Source organism: Cotesia glomerata, linkage group LG7 (assembly GCF_020080835.1).
Source record: "Cotesia glomerata isolate CgM1 linkage group LG7, MPM_Cglom_v2.3, whole genome shotgun sequence".
NCBI lineage: Eukaryota > Metazoa > Arthropoda > Insecta > Hymenoptera > Braconidae > Cotesia > Cotesia glomerata.
Window position 1 is genome coordinate 1,383,822 of NC_058164.1, and position 17,660 is coordinate 1,401,481.

General features: G+C 29.2%; 3 protein-coding genes across 3 annotated transcripts; all 3 read left to right on the forward strand.

Annotated features, from left to right (window-relative positions):
• The first annotated feature begins 337 nt into the window (after positions 1-337).
• LOC123268963 lies at positions 338-4,345 on the forward strand. The gene is made up of 4 exons (XM_044734430.1): positions 338-442; positions 1,511-2,045; positions 3,057-3,259; positions 3,778-4,345. Exons 1-4 carry the CDS (start codon positions 431-433, stop codon positions 4,246-4,248), a joined length of 1,221 nt encoding a protein of 406 aa, XP_044590365.1. The 5' UTR covers positions 338-430; the 3' UTR covers positions 4,249-4,345.
• Positions 4,346-9,149: 4,804 nt separating this feature from the next.
• On the forward strand, positions 9,150-16,386 carry LOC123268529 (translation initiation factor IF-2-like). The gene is made up of 3 exons (XM_044733687.1): positions 9,150-9,154; positions 14,835-14,870; positions 15,402-16,386. Exons 2-3 carry the CDS (start codon positions 14,859-14,861, stop codon positions 16,281-16,283), a joined length of 894 nt encoding a protein of 297 aa, XP_044589622.1. The 5' UTR covers positions 9,150-9,154; positions 14,835-14,858; the 3' UTR covers positions 16,284-16,386.
• On the forward strand, positions 11,304-11,884 carry LOC123268964 (larval cuticle protein A2B-like). The gene is made up of 3 exons (XM_044734431.1): positions 11,304-11,315; positions 11,446-11,769; positions 11,825-11,884. The coding sequence occupies exons 1-3, from the start codon at positions 11,304-11,306 to the stop codon at positions 11,882-11,884; spliced, it is 396 nt and encodes a 131-aa protein (XP_044590366.1).
• Positions 16,387-17,660: the final 1,274 nt, after the last annotated feature.

Genomic DNA, 17,660 nt, shown 5'->3' on the forward strand with positions numbered 1-17,660 from the left:
AAAATAACCAACAAAAGCTTCAAATGTAAGTTTAAGAATTCATCAAGTTATTATATATTACTCAAAAAATAATTCATTATTATTTAATACATTAAGATTATTAACTCTAAAAAGTCCATGAGAAACCTCCAGCAGTAAAATTAAATGCCCTGTCAGCACGGTGATAGATCAAATATTTAAAATTACAGATGGCTATCTGATCACTTAGGCAACATATCAAACAAAAATACAACACACATTACATTGTATCACCTATCTAACTTCCCAAGGCTAAAAACATTTAACTTTATTTTAAGTGAGAGGCTTTATTATTTAGACTCGTAATTTCTACAAGTGGCTCTAGTCATATATAAGTTCCAAAATTATTAATCTAGCCATCAGTTTTCGATCCTCCGTGATCTAAGAAACACTAATAATATTTTTATAAATAATGGCGTTCAAGGTAATTTTGCCATTTAAGTGTATTATCGCTATATTAAACATAAAATTGTGCCAAAGCAGTCTGTCTAGTGATATGTTGTTCTAATACTGTGAATTTAAAATTTATGTACTCACTATTAATCTGGGTTCGATTCCCGGCTTTCTGATCAGCAAAATTTTTCCAAGTTAATCTTCCCTGAATTTTAAATGTTGCAATATTTTATTTAATTTTCGAATAGATGCCCGGAGAGAAAAGAATAGATTTTGTTCTTATTTACATTGTAAATTGTAAATTTGCTGAGAAAAATCTTAGAAATTGTGATAAAAATATGAATAATTATTCATTCGATACACGGGATTAAATTCTGAAAATAATGTTGTTGTTTTTCATTTTTTTGATAAAAATTTGAATTTGTTATTAACAAAAAATATAAACAAAATACAAAATCTCAGTTTTTTATAAATAACTCATCAACTGTAGGTGATATCAAAAATCAGAAAAAAGATCCTTAAAGAAGAGGAAATTTTTGAAAAAAAGACATGTTTTCCGGAACTCTAGCTTCAAAAACAATAATTTTTATTTAACATCGAAAATAGAATTCCGCGCGGCTTTTGTCACAGCCGCGCCGATGCTAAAATACGACAGCAAATTTACACAGGATTCTTAAAAAAATTTCCGTTCCTATGTACTGTAATAATGGTTACCATTCTAACATAGGAATAAGGTCTATTCTTTTCGCTTCGGGTGCACTGTCAAGCTTATTAATGCTTAAATATGTAATGGGCTGCATAGATAACATAACATTAAATGAATTGTTTCTTATTTAATAATAGTGAACATAAAAATTTTTAATTTACATACTTGAACAACATATCACTAGAGAAATCGATTTGGCATAAAACTTACTTATCAATATTGAAAATCTTTGGTCTTAAAATAACTAATAAATTTTTAAACTGTGTATTAATATAAAAAAATTGCTCATTAATTATTAAAATTTGTGCATAAAGTGTGTGTTAATTAATTCTGCAGCAAATCCGTGGATTAACTTCACCAATAACACGTTAATGATTAATTATTTGCTTTCAGTTTGTTGCTCTCGCTACCCTCTTAGCAGTCGCTAATGCAGGAGTAGTACCCTACGCTTACCAGGCGCCAGCTCACCTAAGTGTTGGACACTACGCCTCAGCACCGGTTGCCTACGCCCCCGTAGCCAAGACGGTTCTAACCAAAGCCGTGGATACTGAGTACGACCCTCACCCAGAGTACAACTTCTCCTACGGCGTACACGACAGCTTGACCGGTGACGCAAAGACCCAGCAGGAAACTCGCCACGGAGATGTTGTTGAAGGGAGCTACAGTCTTGTTGAAGCTGATGGAACTCGCCGCGTTGTTCACTACACTGCTGATGATGTCAACGGATTCAACGCTGTAGTTGAAAAACAACCCGCTGCTGTTGCTGTTAAAGCTGTTGCTCCAGTAGTTCACGCTGCTCCAGTTGCCTACAAAGCTGCTCCAGTTTATCACTCTGCTCCCGTTTACCAAGCTGCTCCAGTAGCTTACAAAGCTGCACCAGTTTACGCAGCAGCACCTGTTCACTACACTGAGGCCGTCTACCACCACTAAGTTCTTTCTTTTTGATGGTGTTTTTGTATGAAAAAATTATTATCCAGTATAATTAGCGATATCCTTTTTTTTATTTTTATTTTTTTTATGGCTTTTTAAATTTTTGGTTTTATTTTTTTTTTAATTGCTGTAAATAGCTTGTGCATAATAAAGAAAGTAATTTTTTTCTGACAAATTTTTGTTGAAATTTTTTTTCTATAGATAGATAGATATAAAATTTTATTTGACTCTGGAATCTAAGCTCCAGAGCCATCATTATTTAAGATACATTGATTTACATCGGTTTGCATTTGTATATAATATAACTCAGTACAAGATTACTTAATTAATTGAAGGTTTACAATTAAATTAAATTTTAAATTTTAATGAAATACAAATAGATCATTTAATACTAAGAAATAATTTAAAGTCATAATTCAACATATAAAATAATATTTTAAATGAGATTAAAATAAAAATTGCAATTATTAATTATCATGTTGAAAAAGGTGATTAAAGTATTTTTAAATTCAACTAAACTATCTACAGCTACAGTTTCAGCTTGCAGGTATTCCACTACATTTTATAATCATTTTCAAAGAAAAGTTGCATGAAAAATGCAAATTTTGATAAAAAAATTTTATAGAATTTAAATTTTACATAGTTTAAATGATTTTTATTAGTGAAAATTGAAAAAAAAAAAAACTTTTTTAAGTTAGCGAAAAAAAGTTTTTATAAGTTTCGTGAATCTCTTATTAAAAATTATTTAAAACTCATTTAGATATTCCTACTTATGGGCATTCAGTAGATGAGTAATTATTTTCAATCCTTTTGTTTTTTCAGAAAAATAATCTCACAAAAAGATTTTTAAAATATAATGTTAGATTCAATTTTTTCTTTCTTTTTATAATAATTATGCTTGCAATTAAATTGACCGTCCTTGAGAAGTTCACGTTCTTTATAAGTTATATATACATATACATGAAATTGCATCAACAAGGTAAGCGTAATAACGAGAAGATTGGCTGAGTTTGTGTAACCACTACTTATCCAAAAAGAACTTTGTCGAATTGGGGTCCCATTAACTGGAATCACCGGGAATCAACCAGTAGAGGGGTGCACGCAAGGGGTATAAAGGACGCAGGACGCAAGAGACTGTATTCAGTACAACTGTCTGTTTCACAAGTATTACTGATTCGTCAGATTCCACATAATTCAAAAATGGCTTTCAAGGTATAACTGTTTTCATATTTTCGAAATAAATTATCACTAACAAAGACTAATTTTCTGTAGAAAATTCATTGCTTAAAATTGTAATCGTCATATTTTTCTTCGTTAATTGATTAGTATTTTTAAATTTCTTTTTCTTCGATAATAAAATGTTAGATTTATTATTTTTTCTAACGTTTGAAATGTAAAAGACATAAGTAATAATATATTTTTTTCCAATCTGCTTAAGAAATTTTCAAAAAGAAACAAATTTTAAAAAACAGTTTTCAGTTTAAATTTTCAATAAATTTTTTCATTTAAAATATTAGTCAATTTTTCAAATTTTTATTGATGAAATAAAAATAATTTTTTTAGGTAAAAAAATTAGTTAATTTATCTAATCCTTAATTAATCACAAATTATTACTTAATTTTCGAACTAAATAAAATTCAATACTATTCAAATTTTTACTAATTTTTTTTGCAATTTTTATTATTATTTATAACAACAATTTTACTTAAAAAAATTTCTTCATATTTCAGTTCATCACCCTTTTCGCACTCGTAGCCGCAGCAAACGCTGGATTCGTGCCAGCAAGTTACCACGCTCCATTGGCATACGCTGCACCAGCGGCCTACGCAGCTCCAGCATTAACTAAGATCGCTACTCCTGTCTTGGCAAAATCTGAAGATGCTTACGACCCTCACCCACAATACAGTTTCTCGTACGACGTCCATGACTCAATTACCGGCGACAACAAGCAGCAATACGAATCCCGAGATGGAGACTCTGTTCATGGAAGCTACAGCTTGCTCGAAGCTGATGGATCCCGACGAATTGTTGACTACACTGCCGACTCCATCAACGGATTCAACGCTGTTGTTCGCAAAGAACCCGCATCTGCTCCAATTGCCCTTGCCCATGCTGCCCCTGTACTCAAAGCAGCACCTTTGGTTCATGCTGCACCAGCACCATTCGCCTACGCTGCACCTTTGGCCAAGCTTTACCACTAAATTTCACTAGTTAATTTAGTACCGCACTAGCACAAACTTAAAATGACTGAATCACTTTATTATTTTATAATAGAGCACTTTTTGACTTGTATAGATATAGTTATGATTTACGGATTATTTTTAATTACTTTTGTTGTAATAAATAAGCTTTAATGTTTCTTTGTAATTAAAACCGATTTTAGAATAAAGATTGTTTTATAGCAAACGAAGATTAATTTATTTCAAAAGATTCTTTGTTGATTTTTTAGTTTACTGATCATTTTTTACGTTTTTTTCATGGCTTTTACAAATGACTAGCTAATTACCGCTTATTTTGCTAGACATATTATAAAATTGAATTTTTAAATCTAGAATTAAAATTTGACTGGAATATTTTTTCTACTAAACAAATTTTTTAATAAATCCATGAAATAAATGTAAACTTCTTCATCTGCTGATGAGGATACATTGTAAAAAATCAGGAGTGAATTTTAACTCCCATTACTGCGAGTACTGGAGTGAAGAAATATAACACTCCGCATACGGAGTAAATTTGGAGTTTCTTTTTCAGTGAAGTTATTCTAGAGTGAATATGGATTTTAATCGGAAATAAATTTTAATACGAAATTTTTAAACTAAAATAAATTTTTATTTAGCTAAAATATTTTTCTTATGCCAAATTACTAACAAGTACTTTAAACAATATTTCAAGTTTAAGTTTGGAAATATCAATAGTGTCTTTTCAGAACATTGATTCAAATTTTTATGTAATTTATTTTATTTTCAAGCCTTGTTAAAAAATCCTAACATCAAAAGTAAAAATAATAAATAAATATATATTATTATAAGAGATTCCTATCTATATAGTCACTTATCACGATATTTCGGGAACCATCAGACCTAGATACTTAAAATTTGGTAGGAATATTACTTTTTCCATGTAGAGGTCAGCTAAGAACGGATTTTAAGAAATTCCTCCCCCAAAGGGGTTTGCGGAGTTGTTAACAATAAAAAATTCCCGTTTTTAAAATATAGCTCCTATCGACTCCAAATTTTATAGGAATCTTCTGTGAGAGATATAGAAATAGTTTATGAACGAATTTTATGATAGATCACCACAAAGGGGCTTGTGGGGGTGGGCATTAACAATGAAAATTTTTATTTTTCAAACTATAGCTCCTACAGACTCCAAATTTGATAGGATTTTCTATAAGTGATGTAAAAATCATTTATAAAAAAATTTTACGATATTTCATCCCACAGGGGATTGCGGGGGTGGGTATTAATAATGAAAATTTTTAAGTTTCACACTGTAGTTCCTACAGACTCCAAATTTGGTAGTAATTTTCTATAAGTGTTCAAAAAATTCATTTACATTTTTCAACGTTAGATCCTTCTGCTTCTGAATTTGAGCGAATTAGGGCGAATTTGTGTCAGTCAGCTTTCAAAACTCTCAAAGAGTTCATTTATAATTTTCAGCGTTAGATCCTTCAGCGTCCGAATTTGAGATCTTTTTATCTGTATGTCTGAATTTCTGCGAATTACGGCGAATTCTGAAGAATTAGATCATTGAGTCTTTGTGTCTGAATTTCTGCGAATTACGGCGAGTTCTGAAGAATTAGATCTTTGAGTCTGTGTGTCTGAATTCCTGCGAATTACGGCGAATTCTGATGAATTAGATCTTTGTGTCTGTGTATCTGAATTGGTGTGAATCAGGTCTCAAACTCTCAAAGAGTTCATTTATAATTTTCAACGTTAGATCTTTCTGTGTCCGTATTTGAGCGAATTAGGAGGGGTTAGGTTTTTAAACTCTCAGAGTACATTCACAATTCAAATACTTCGAATATTTGATTTGAATTCAAGACGAATAATTCGTAATTCGATTATTTGCAAACTCCTACTTTTTTTTTCTAAGCCTAACATTTTTGCCAAATCAAAAATAATCTATACTTATATTATAAAGAGGTAAAATTTGATTGTTCGTTTGTTTTTTTAAATTGAATCGGCTCCAAAACTACGGAACCGATTTAAAAAAATTTTTCACCGTTGGGAAGCTACACTATCTCCAGGTGACATAGGCTATATTACATCTAGGCTATAATTAATTTAAAAATTTTTGTTAAATACAAAAACCCTGTGCGAAGCCGGGGTGACCTGCTAGTTATTATTATCACTGCATTTATTTGAATGAAATAAACTACTTTAATGTTACTGAAATTAACTGACATATAGCAATTTTCAGGATTTTTTAGTAAATAAATTATTATAAAAAGAATTTCTTAAAAAATTTTCCCTGTATAAATTCAAAAATAATATTTATGCAATTTTTTTATATGCTAAAAATTATTAGTTATATCAAACTACGGAAGGTAAATTAATTTTTTAATCTCTACATATGCATTTTGTAATTTTTTAAAGTAATTTTTTAAAAATTTTTTACAGTGTAATAAGAAAAAAAACTATAAAATAAAAAAAAAAGATACTGAAAAAATAAGAATAAAGTTTCATTTTTTTAGTTTCAAACAATTCTGTCAAAAGACTCCACTAGCACGCATCAGCCGCAATATCTGGTGTATAATAAAGATGTCAGATATCTCATTGAAACATATATACGTATACATGTATTTAATTTTGTATGCATGGAACACTAACTCAGTGCTGACCGGTTTCAACTTTTTAATGTCACGTCATTTGAAAAAAAAATTTTTTTAAAGCTTGAATTATATATTCAAGAGATTTAATACTTGGTTCCCATAAATGAATTACTTCAGACATATTATTTTCTGTTATAACTTATAACGTCAAATATATTTCAATAAAATCCTCTCAAAAACAATTAAATAAGTGCTTAAAAATTATTAAAGAATGAGTAATTAAAACAAGGTATAATTTAGCTTGGCTTAATTTAATCCTTCGACCTACTTGGGGTTTGAAGCCTGGCAAAAAGCATTTTTGCGTCCGGTGGTCTACCTGACAGCAAACAGACAATTAAGAAATCGAAAGTGTAGTGCTCTAAAGCGCTTGCATTGAGCAACGAAGAAATTATACGGGTGTAATTAACTTAATTGCGCTCTTGAACTTGAAATTAAAATACATGAAACTAAAAAGTTTAAATGTCACCGATCGCAGCTTTTAAATATGATACAATTAAGATAAAAAATGAACTATCAGCCAGCATTTACTCATTAAATTGCACTCGATGCATCACATTACAATGTGCTTGAAAATAATTAAATTTTGATATTTAAATAGGTAACAAATTATTACGAAATATTTGAACGATATTCCGTGTACAAAATTACCACAATCGTATTTTTAAGATCTTGAATTATATTCAGTGAAAGTATTTATAACAGTGGTGTGTGTTAAAAAAAAATATTAATCAGATAAAATCGATAATAATATTAAAATATTAAAAGTAAAATTAAATAACAAATACATACATATACACAATAATTTAATAAAGTTATTTATGTATGAATGTATGAAGAAAGCTATCGACAATGCTCTTATCTTGTCTCCCATTTTGACAAACTGTATAGCAGCCACTTTGACATACAGTTATGTAATAGTAAGTAAGTGGACGAAAAAAAGAGTAGGTAGACGCTCGAAGAACTAGATCGCCAAGAAAGAACAAACTTTTATTTTTACTTTCGCTTGTATTGGGAGAAAAAGAAAAGAGAACACGGTTGCTTAAATCGAAGAAAAGGTTTTTTAAATAAATACCTGTGCTGCTACTAAATTATCCTTGTAAACTATAGAGCTAATCAGGACGGTAGTTAATTTGACAAAAAATTAGTATTGTTTTTTTTTTATTTCTCAATTTTAATTAAATGCAGCTGGACTGCTGCCAAATCTTTATGCTCATATGATCACGTTACATTTGATGTAACAATCCGCGATTCCGGTTGCGCAGATTATAGGATTCGCCAAGAAATTTTATGTTATTACGAAATCAGAGGACTAACGATGTTATTACGTGTGCATGGCAATCTTCAAATGGCCTAATTTGTAGTTTTTGTTTTTGAATTTCTTAATTTTATTCTTGGCAGAAATTAATTGTAATTCAATTATTATTTGTAAAAAAAAATTTAACATGCTACCTACATTAATTAAAAAAGTTTAAAACTGTGAAAATAATTAAGTTGTAAAAATTTCTCGAGTTATATTTTTAAAATTTTGAATATATGTTAATCTTTATTATATTAAGGTATTTAAAATACCATATAATAAGAACTACAATCTATTTTCATTTACATATAATTAGCATTAGAAATACTATTTTTAAAAAAATTGCTAATATGTATTTTAAAGTAATCGGAAAAAATGGACCTGGAAAAAATTTTAAAGTTATTAAAATTTCATATTATTTTATTAAAATTATTATAAAATAAAAATTATAATAATAATTGTATCACACACACAATTTTCCTGAAAAGCAAGCACCCTCAGAATGATCGCTCCATTTTTTGTTACAAAAAAAAATAAAAAAAAATGATTATTACCGTTATTATAATTTTTATTTTTATTTTATAATAATTTTAATGAAATAATGTGAATTTTTCATAACTTTAAAATTATTTCGGGTTTATTTTTTCCGAAATTCGTATTTTAAACTATTTTAATAAAATTCTTAAATAAAAAAATTTTATTTGAAGATTTTGAATTTTTTTTTTTTATTTTATATAAAAAGATTTAACGCCCATACTAATAATATACAAAATATTAATAAAAAATAAATAAATCGATAAGTGCATCAAAATAAACAGGTTAACGGCCAATAAGTATAAATGAAGACGTATCGTAAGATATGAGGAAGAATAAACGAGTCAATGATGAGTCGCTGACCTCGGAAACTCCGAGCGTTATTATGTAAGTTAGTAAGTCGTCCGCTCTGTAGATCGTGGATCGAGATGCAGACGTGTGTGTTATATCTCGCTCCGGGCGCGATGACCCACTTCTCAAGCGTCTCATTGTCAAGGTTACAACTCATCTTCTTTCCTTATTACGTTACCAAGCTCCAATGTGGGTGAATCACTATCACATAAATTATCCTCAACAACATAATCAATTCGATTTATTTTAATTCTCGCTGTATTTTCATTACTCGTGATTTATTAAATAAAATTTATTAAAAATAAATTTTTAAATATTGTAATTATAAAATAAATACTCATCTATTTATGTCATCTTTCATTGACGCTCGTCAAAAATTAGTCAACCAGGATGTGAAAGTATATCAGTGCCTTGAATATCAATAATATTGATACACTCATTCGTGTCATTAAAATAATTTAATCATTACTCGCACTGTAAAAATGCAAGTCATTTGTTAATATTTAATTTATTATTTTTATTTTTATTATTAAATGTGTTTATTTATTTTAAATAAACGTTAAAAAAACGTTTGCTAAGTTCAATCGATTATGTTGCTATAAATAAAAATTCACTTTAAATTATCAAACACCTCAGGCGTGACACGTTAAATGTGTTTTATTATTACAGTCAATACAACGCCACTCACCTCAATCTCAAAAAAAATTCAATAAAAACTTTTATTTTTTACTAAGAAAAAAACGAATTGAAGAAAAATATTGAATTATTTTTTTATTCATTTTATATAACAAGATATTAATATATACTGAGCAAAAAAATGCAAATTATATATTACTAAAAATTTTCTTAAGCAAAGAATAGTCTTCAAAAAATTTGTAAATAAGTTATTTATTTAAATAAAAAATCAATTTATTTTTGAAAAAACTTTAAATTTAAATTACAAAATTAAAATAAATCAAAAAAGATCAAAGAAATTTTACTTTTATTAAAATTGTTTTAGCTCAATGTTCATTTAAAAAATTTCTAATTAGATGAAAAATAATTTTCGTAATTGATAAAGTTAATGAAGAAAAACAGTAATTTGATTTTGATTTTGTTTTGATACTACCTTTATTTCTTTTCATTTCTGTACTTTTCTAGTATACACTGATAAAAGAATTTGTTTATAGTTAAAAAGATTTGTTAATATTTAACAAATCATTTATTAGAAGCCATTTGTTACTTTAATTTAACAAATATTTCTTAGTATTCACAAAGATTTATTAATATTTAATAAATGAATATCAGATTTATTAAATACAAACAAATGATTTTAAATACTAAGAAATATTTGTTTAATACTAAAAAGTGGTCTCTAATAAATAATTTGTTATTTTTTAACAAATATTATTTAATACAAATAAATGCTTCTATCAGTGTACTATTCTGATTAGAAAATAAAAATTTGCTCCTTAAATTCTAAATTCAATAAATTTAAATTTATTTATTAAACAATACTATTATAAATGTATTATGAGATGTACTATTATGAAATGTATTTTTATTATGAATATATGATGATTATGTTTTTTGTTAATTTTTCATTCGACTTATGAGGCCTTGGCATAACTTTTTGATAAATACATAAATAAATAATTCTTCAAATTAATATATAATAAACATTTGAATTATGATTATGACGATATCATGTATAATCTCATTAAAATTAAATGACAAAATAACATTAACGGCTAGAATAATTCCATCCATAAAAAATTCCATTTTACGAAATATATCTCGTCACGTAATGAATAATACTTTCCCCCAAACTAACTTGTAAGTAAAGCATCTAACGTTGCTTACAACCAAATTGTACTTTTCTATAATTCAAAAAAATCGAACCATTAAAAAAACTAGCGCTGATCCTTATAACGATGATGAGCATTTAAAAAAAAGCGAAAGTACCGGTCGGCCATAAATTGTAACGTCGCTTCGAAACTTTTCCCAGAGCGTTCGTCAACAAAATCACGTACGCAATGGCCAAACTATTTACAATGCAAGTTAAGTGTATTGCACGATATATTGTCCTCGCCCCTCCGCCCCGGAAGAATTTGTCATTGTCCAGCAAGCTATAGCGTACATTAATTATACAGAGCACAAGTGTTCCTATAAAAACGTTTGCTCCGAATAACCAGTACATCAGTCTTGCTTTCGTACTCGTTAGCAAACTTCCGGGTTATAACAAATCAATCACGGTCATCATGGCTACTAAGGTGAGCTATATTTTTTGTGGATAAATAAAATACTGCTCCGCGAGTGAATTAAGTTGAATCTCCAATAATTGAACCTTGTGAAATAAAATATCAATTTTTATTCTAATATCTGCATTATTTCTGTTAACAGTTTTTGGTAACACTTGGATCCATCCTAGCAGTCGCTCAGGCAGGAATTATCGCAGGACCACCAGTACCAGTTGTTAAGGCTTCAACGGATTATGATCCTCATCCGCAGTACACTTACGCTTACGATGTCCAAGATTCATTGACCGGAGACTCAAAATCTCAACATGAAACGCGGAATGGCGATGTCGTCAGTGGAAGTTACAGTCTTATTGAAGCCGATGGAACGAGAAGAGTTGTTGAGTATACTGCGGATCCGATAAATGGATTCAACGCCGTTGTTCATCGAGAACCAGCTGTCGTTAATGCTGTACCAGCAGCTCCACCTGTAGTAGCACCAGCTGTTGTAAAAACTGCTCCAGCAGTACCAGTTGCTCCTGCAGTACCGGCAGTTCCAAGTGTTCCGGCGCCATTTTCTCCATACTCGCCATTTTCTTCTCTAGGTCCGATTGCGCCTGCGCCAGCGCCGTTCCCTTACGCAAGATCATTCTTTGGGCCTGCTCCGGTTCCTGCGCCAATTCCGGCCCCAGTGTATCCATTTAGATTTTAAACTTTAACTTGTAGCCATTTATGACCTAGTCACATGTATATACTTATGTATTACAAATTTTTATATTATTATTATTACATTAAACAATGACAATAAAACGATTAATATTTTACACATTGGCTTTCTCAGTAAAAAAATTTCTGAACTTATTTTTTATTGTAAAATAAATAAATAAATTAATTAAGGATTAATTTAGTATGTAAATTAATAAAATTATTAAAAAAAAAATATTAGGCAGTTTGCTACGGAGAATGTGATTTTTAAATTCATTTTTATTTGCATTTATTTATAGATCAGTCGATGTACAATCAATAAATATTTATATATATTTACATTTATAAGCAATAAATAAAGAGAAAGAAATGAATAATAAATATTCAATTAGATTTGAGTAATATTGGACGAATAAAAAAAGCAAAAGAGAGTATAAAAAAACTGTTAGTTTCAACATTCAATTACTCTGCTCATTTTTCTCTATGAATAATTTTAAAGCAGAAATTTTTTAGTAAATTCGGGTCAGACTTGATTTTTGTCGGATCAGATTTTATTATGGTTTAATTTAAAAAATCTAAATGTATTTATTGAGTAAAAGAAAAAATGGAACAGTTATTTTTTTTTTTTTGACGTGTAAAGTAATTTGTACGAACTTTCAAGGTTGGCGAAAAGAATTTTTATTAGTAAATAAAATAGTTATGAAGATTAATGGAATTAGTAAGAGAGTTTTCAAGGCAGACACGCGAAAGTGGATATTCGCCAAGTCTTACCACATTAACACAACGTGCCAGGCATTTTCGCGTGATTTTCAACAATAAAAAAAAGCTAATAAGAAATACAAAGAACTTGAGCAATGCTTGATTGAAGCATGTATAGAATTGAATACAGTGAATAAATAATAATAAATAGGCCATTGACATTGAATTGCCCATGTCTAATTAATAAATTTTAAACTTTCTCATTTTACTTTTATTTTATTATTTTTTAGTTTAATAGCCGTTATAATTACAATTGTTATAATCAAAGCCTTCAAATGAAACAATGTTTTAGTTTTTAAATCATTAGATCACAAAGATCGTTTGAAATTCTGATAATTAGTTACGTCAGACTTTTGTAAAAAAATGTTTTGGTAGAAAGAATTTCGAGAGAAATATGACTAATGCGTCGTCTAGACGATCTTATGATTTATTCATAGCGAAATTAGGCATCAATTCAATTTAATACAACTAATATAGTTTCAGCTGGTAGATCCGGAACTGAGCATACTTTTTACGTCATAATTTTTACTGACTAATTTATTGTGAGAGTGAGAAAATAAAAGGTGTTGTTTGTTTATGGCTGTTAAGTTGATGAGTTAATTAAATGTGCGAGACGAGTTTAGAATTATGTGATGCTTTCTTTACACGTCTTTGCGGTACGTGACAATGAGACGTCGCGGCGATAAATTACTCTTACACATTACCTAATTTTCTATTTGGTTGAGTAATGATATTCATGATAATAAAATTACAATGTCGAAGGTTACACTTTTTATTATTATTTAATTGTTGTTATTATTTTTGTGTTGTACTTAAAAATATAATTTTTTGTATTTATTAATCCTATTGTTGGGTATACTATTGTAAAAAAATTTTATGCACTGTAGAATTTTTCACACACATTAAAAATATTTTTAAATATTCTGGAAACATTAGTATAATTTTTTAAAAAATTTCTGAAATGTTTTAACAGTTTACAAAATTTCTCAAGTATAATTTTATAAAATAGTTGAAAAATATCAATAACTTTTATTTATTTTTTTTTGTAAATACAAAAAAGTCAATTTCAAATTTTTATAAAAGCCATTTCAAATTTTATTTATAAAAATACAGAAATTATTGAATTAGACTGAAACTTTTTTATACACTGAAAAAAAAATCAACTTCAATCAAGAGAAAAATTCTTAAATCAAGAAAATAATTTTGAAAAGGTTCATTGTCTTGAATCAAGACAAAAAATTTTTGAATCAAGCAAAATTTACTTAAACCAAGAAAAATTTCTTAATTTAAGAATTTTTCAACTCAAACCAAAAAGATAAAATTCTTCAAAATTATTTGATTTATTTGATTCAAGTTAATTTTTTTTTTTCTGTGTAGTGTTCGTAATTAATATCAAAATTCTACAAGTTATTGTAGACAAACTTTTAATTATTTTCAACATCTAAAAAATTTTAGACAATTTTATGATTTTCTGAAACATAGAAATTATAAAATATAATTGAATTTTTTTAAATATTAAAAATATGTTAATTTTAAAACAAAAAATTTTTAAGAAACTTTTCAGAATTACTTATTGTCTCTAAAAATTTGAAATTTTCTCCTTAAATAGTCATAATTAAACGCAAAAAACACCAAAATATTACCCCATTACCCACAAGCAAAATTAACACCCGAAAAAATGAATAAACAGTAAGTACTTACGCTCAAAACAGTGATGACGAAAAAGGATAAAGTAAAAAATCTGTAACGTTTGGTTGTCAAGTCGCGTATTGGACAGCCATCGAACTGGCAAAACAAATTATATTGACTTAATACAATATGTAATATGTAATGTAAGTAGAAGGCGCCTGACGCAGCTTGCCGATATGGAGAAACATATAAGTTAAGTATAAGTAAGTGCATTGGTAAACGGCACATAGTTATGAGGCGGAGAGGTCATAGCATACATTTAATACTTTTTGGTGGGGGTGTCGTATTTATATTGGTTTTATAGTAATAGCTATAGATATACCTCCTCACCGGTCATTGCCATCGCGGATTGGTAACATCCCGTTGTATAAATACACGATGGATCTCACCCTAAGCCATCAGTCTTCTGGTGATATCAGTTTAAACATGGCTTGCAAGGTGAGAAACTAAGCCTGCGATTATTAAGCTTACTAGACATTTTTTGTTGTACTTTATCAATCATCGACGAAATATCCCTTACCATATTATATCATTAAAAAAAAACACTTTGAAGTTTTGTGTTTTACATAAATTAGCAAAGAATTCCTTAAAAATTATGAATTTATTATAGATAAAATTTTTTGTCATCCCTTACTTAAAAATAAAATTTTTACCAAAAATATTTTCTAAATTAGTTCGTCAATTTTTTTAAATTTAATTTCAATACGATTTAACTGTATTAAAATTTTAAAACTGATTATACATAATTTAGCGTGCATATAAGGTCAAAATTTGTGAATTAAACAATCGCAGAATATCAAATATTTTTGGGATTAAATTACAAAATGTTTCTTTGAAATTAAATACAGAAATTATTAATTTTCTTTTTTTTTTTCTTTTTAACTAAAAATTTATTCATAGTAATTTATCTATTAATGTTTTAGTAGCCTTAAATAGATAAATAAATAATTTATTAATAAACTATTTCAGTTGATCGTGATTTTGGCAGCTGCCTTCACCGCAAAAGCTGCGATAGTACAAGTGGCCCCAGCTGCGCAAGTAGTTCAACCTGCAGCAGTAGTACAACCAGCATCAGTAGTCGTGCCAGCCAGATTCGAAGATTACGACGCAGCACCACAATACACCTTCGCCTACGACGTTCAAGACGCTCTGACCGGTGACTCGAAAGCTCAGTACGAAACCCGAAACGGCGATATCGTACAAGGAAGCTACAGCCTGATTGAACCCGACGGTACCAGAAGAATCGTCGACTACACCTCCGACCCCGTCAATGGATTCAACGCCGTGGTCAGTCGCGAACCTGCAGCCATTGCAGTTCCAGCAGCCCCCGCAGTAGAAATCGCTCCAGCGGTTCCAGTTTCTCCCGTAGCGGCTCCAGTAGCTCCAGTGGCTCCATTTGGTTTTGCCCCGGGACAAGTCTTTCCTGGTGGACCCGGACCTGCTCCAGCACCTGCTGTTCCCGAAAGCGGACCTGACTCAGATGTTGAAGTTATTGACGCAAGATCTGGACCGCTGAGACGCGAACAAGCCCAGAGAGTTACGGAAGCTCAGCAAAGGTTTGGAAACCGGATCTCCGCTGAAAGGCAAAACTCTGCTCCTTTGAGAGCTCAAGCTTCTAGGGTGAATTCTGAAGAAGCAGCTCAAGAGAATGCAAGAAACGCGCAAGCTCAAAACCAAGCTCAAGCTCAAAATCAAGCTCATGCTCAAAATCAAGCTCAGGCTCAAAATCAAGCTCAGGCTCCAGTAACTCTTAACTATCCGCCTTACTCAGCCTACGCTGGAGCTTACTCATCACCTTTGGCATTCACTGCTCCAGTTGCTGGTCTCACTTACACCAATCTAAACTTCTGAGCTTTGATATGATTTTTTATAGATATTTTGTACATATTATCAAACGGGAGGTACTGCAATTGTATTGAACTGTCAATAAATCATTTGTAAGCTATTGTAATAATTTTTAATCTGATTTATTTACTGAACACTTTGGTTGATTTTTTTTTTTTTTGCATACCAAGACCGAAACTAACTGATACGATCAATTAGTGTGGTATAATATTAATACTAGTACTGTAAGTTAAATAGTCTGGGTAAATTAATTTTAAAAACTGTGAGTGACAAAATTTTTCGACAGTCACTTATCTTAATCGATTTGCAAACCCAGTACCAATAATCGAGCCACCTACGGTCACTCACGTAACACTAAAAGTGTGTTCAACTTTGATACAACGGGGATTACATAAGGTACCTAAAAAATACTTACTCAGCGAAGACAGTTGCACGGATTGAATTCAGATTGAGTATGAGCATCCACCAGCGATTTCTACATCGCGTAACGTTTACGTTTTTGTTGGTGGTTTATTATCATATGTTGGCGATTGCAGCTTTGTTTTTTTGATGTATGCATGCTGAAATCACGATTATATTTTATTCAGTATACATGGCGATGTCACCAATAAATTTTAAATATCAATAAAAGTGTATCGTGAATTTATTATGATTTTGATTGTTGGATTCACAGTTGGAAATTGTTATTTATAGAGATTGGTATTAGGTAATTTTAATAAGGTATGAATAATATTGACTGATGGAATTTATGATTATCTGGAAATGGTGTAGGATTGATAAATGATGTTATGGAGGTAGAGTCATAAAAATATTTTTGTAAGTATCTTTCTTTTTCTTTTGTAAATTTTCATATCTTTTTTTTTAAGAATTAGAGTCATTTTTTGCAAACTTTGGTATAAATAAAATTTTTTCTTATCTAAATGATGGATCGGTCGTTAAGACGGTATTTAAGTATGATATTGCGTAGTAACGTTTGAACTACTTTTTGCTATTAATAACTTCTAAATAAGACCCATAATTTACAATTGTCATTTATTACAATTTAGAAAAAAAAATTAGATTTGAAAAATTGAATTTATAAAAATTCTTTTTATTATAACTACTCAACAGAATTAAAAAAGTACATGGAATAATGAATAGTTTTAAATTATAGTTTTATTTAACGACCAAGCAATTTATTAATAATAAAAACTCCCATTTCTAAAAATAAAAATACAGTTGAATGATAACTGTATTAAATTTTCAAATGTTAATATTTTTTTTAAAGGTTTTTTGTCTCACTAAAAAATTTTATTAGATATTTATAATTTGCTAATACCCTAAATTTCATTGTTATATCATGCTGAAATTTTTTCAGTTTATGCAGAGTTTTGTATGATTCTA

What these genes read in the sequence shown, in the direction of transcription:
- LOC123268963 (XM_044734430.1), top strand. An exon ending in TGAGGCCGTCTACCACCACT is followed by an intron (nt 2,046 to 3,056) that starts AAGTTCTTTCTT and finishes AGATTGGCTGAG; the next exon opens with TTTGTGTAACCACTACTTAT. An exon ending in ATTCAAAAATGGCTTTCAAG is followed by an intron (nt 3,260 to 3,777) that starts GTATAACTGTTT and finishes TTCATATTTCAG; the next exon opens with TTCATCACCCTTTTCGCACT.
- LOC123268964 (XM_044734431.1), top strand. An exon ending in CTGTACCAGCAGCTCCACCT is followed by an intron (nt 11,770 to 11,824) that starts GTAGTAGCACCA and finishes TTGCTCCTGCAG; the next exon opens with TACCGGCAGTTCCAAGTGTT.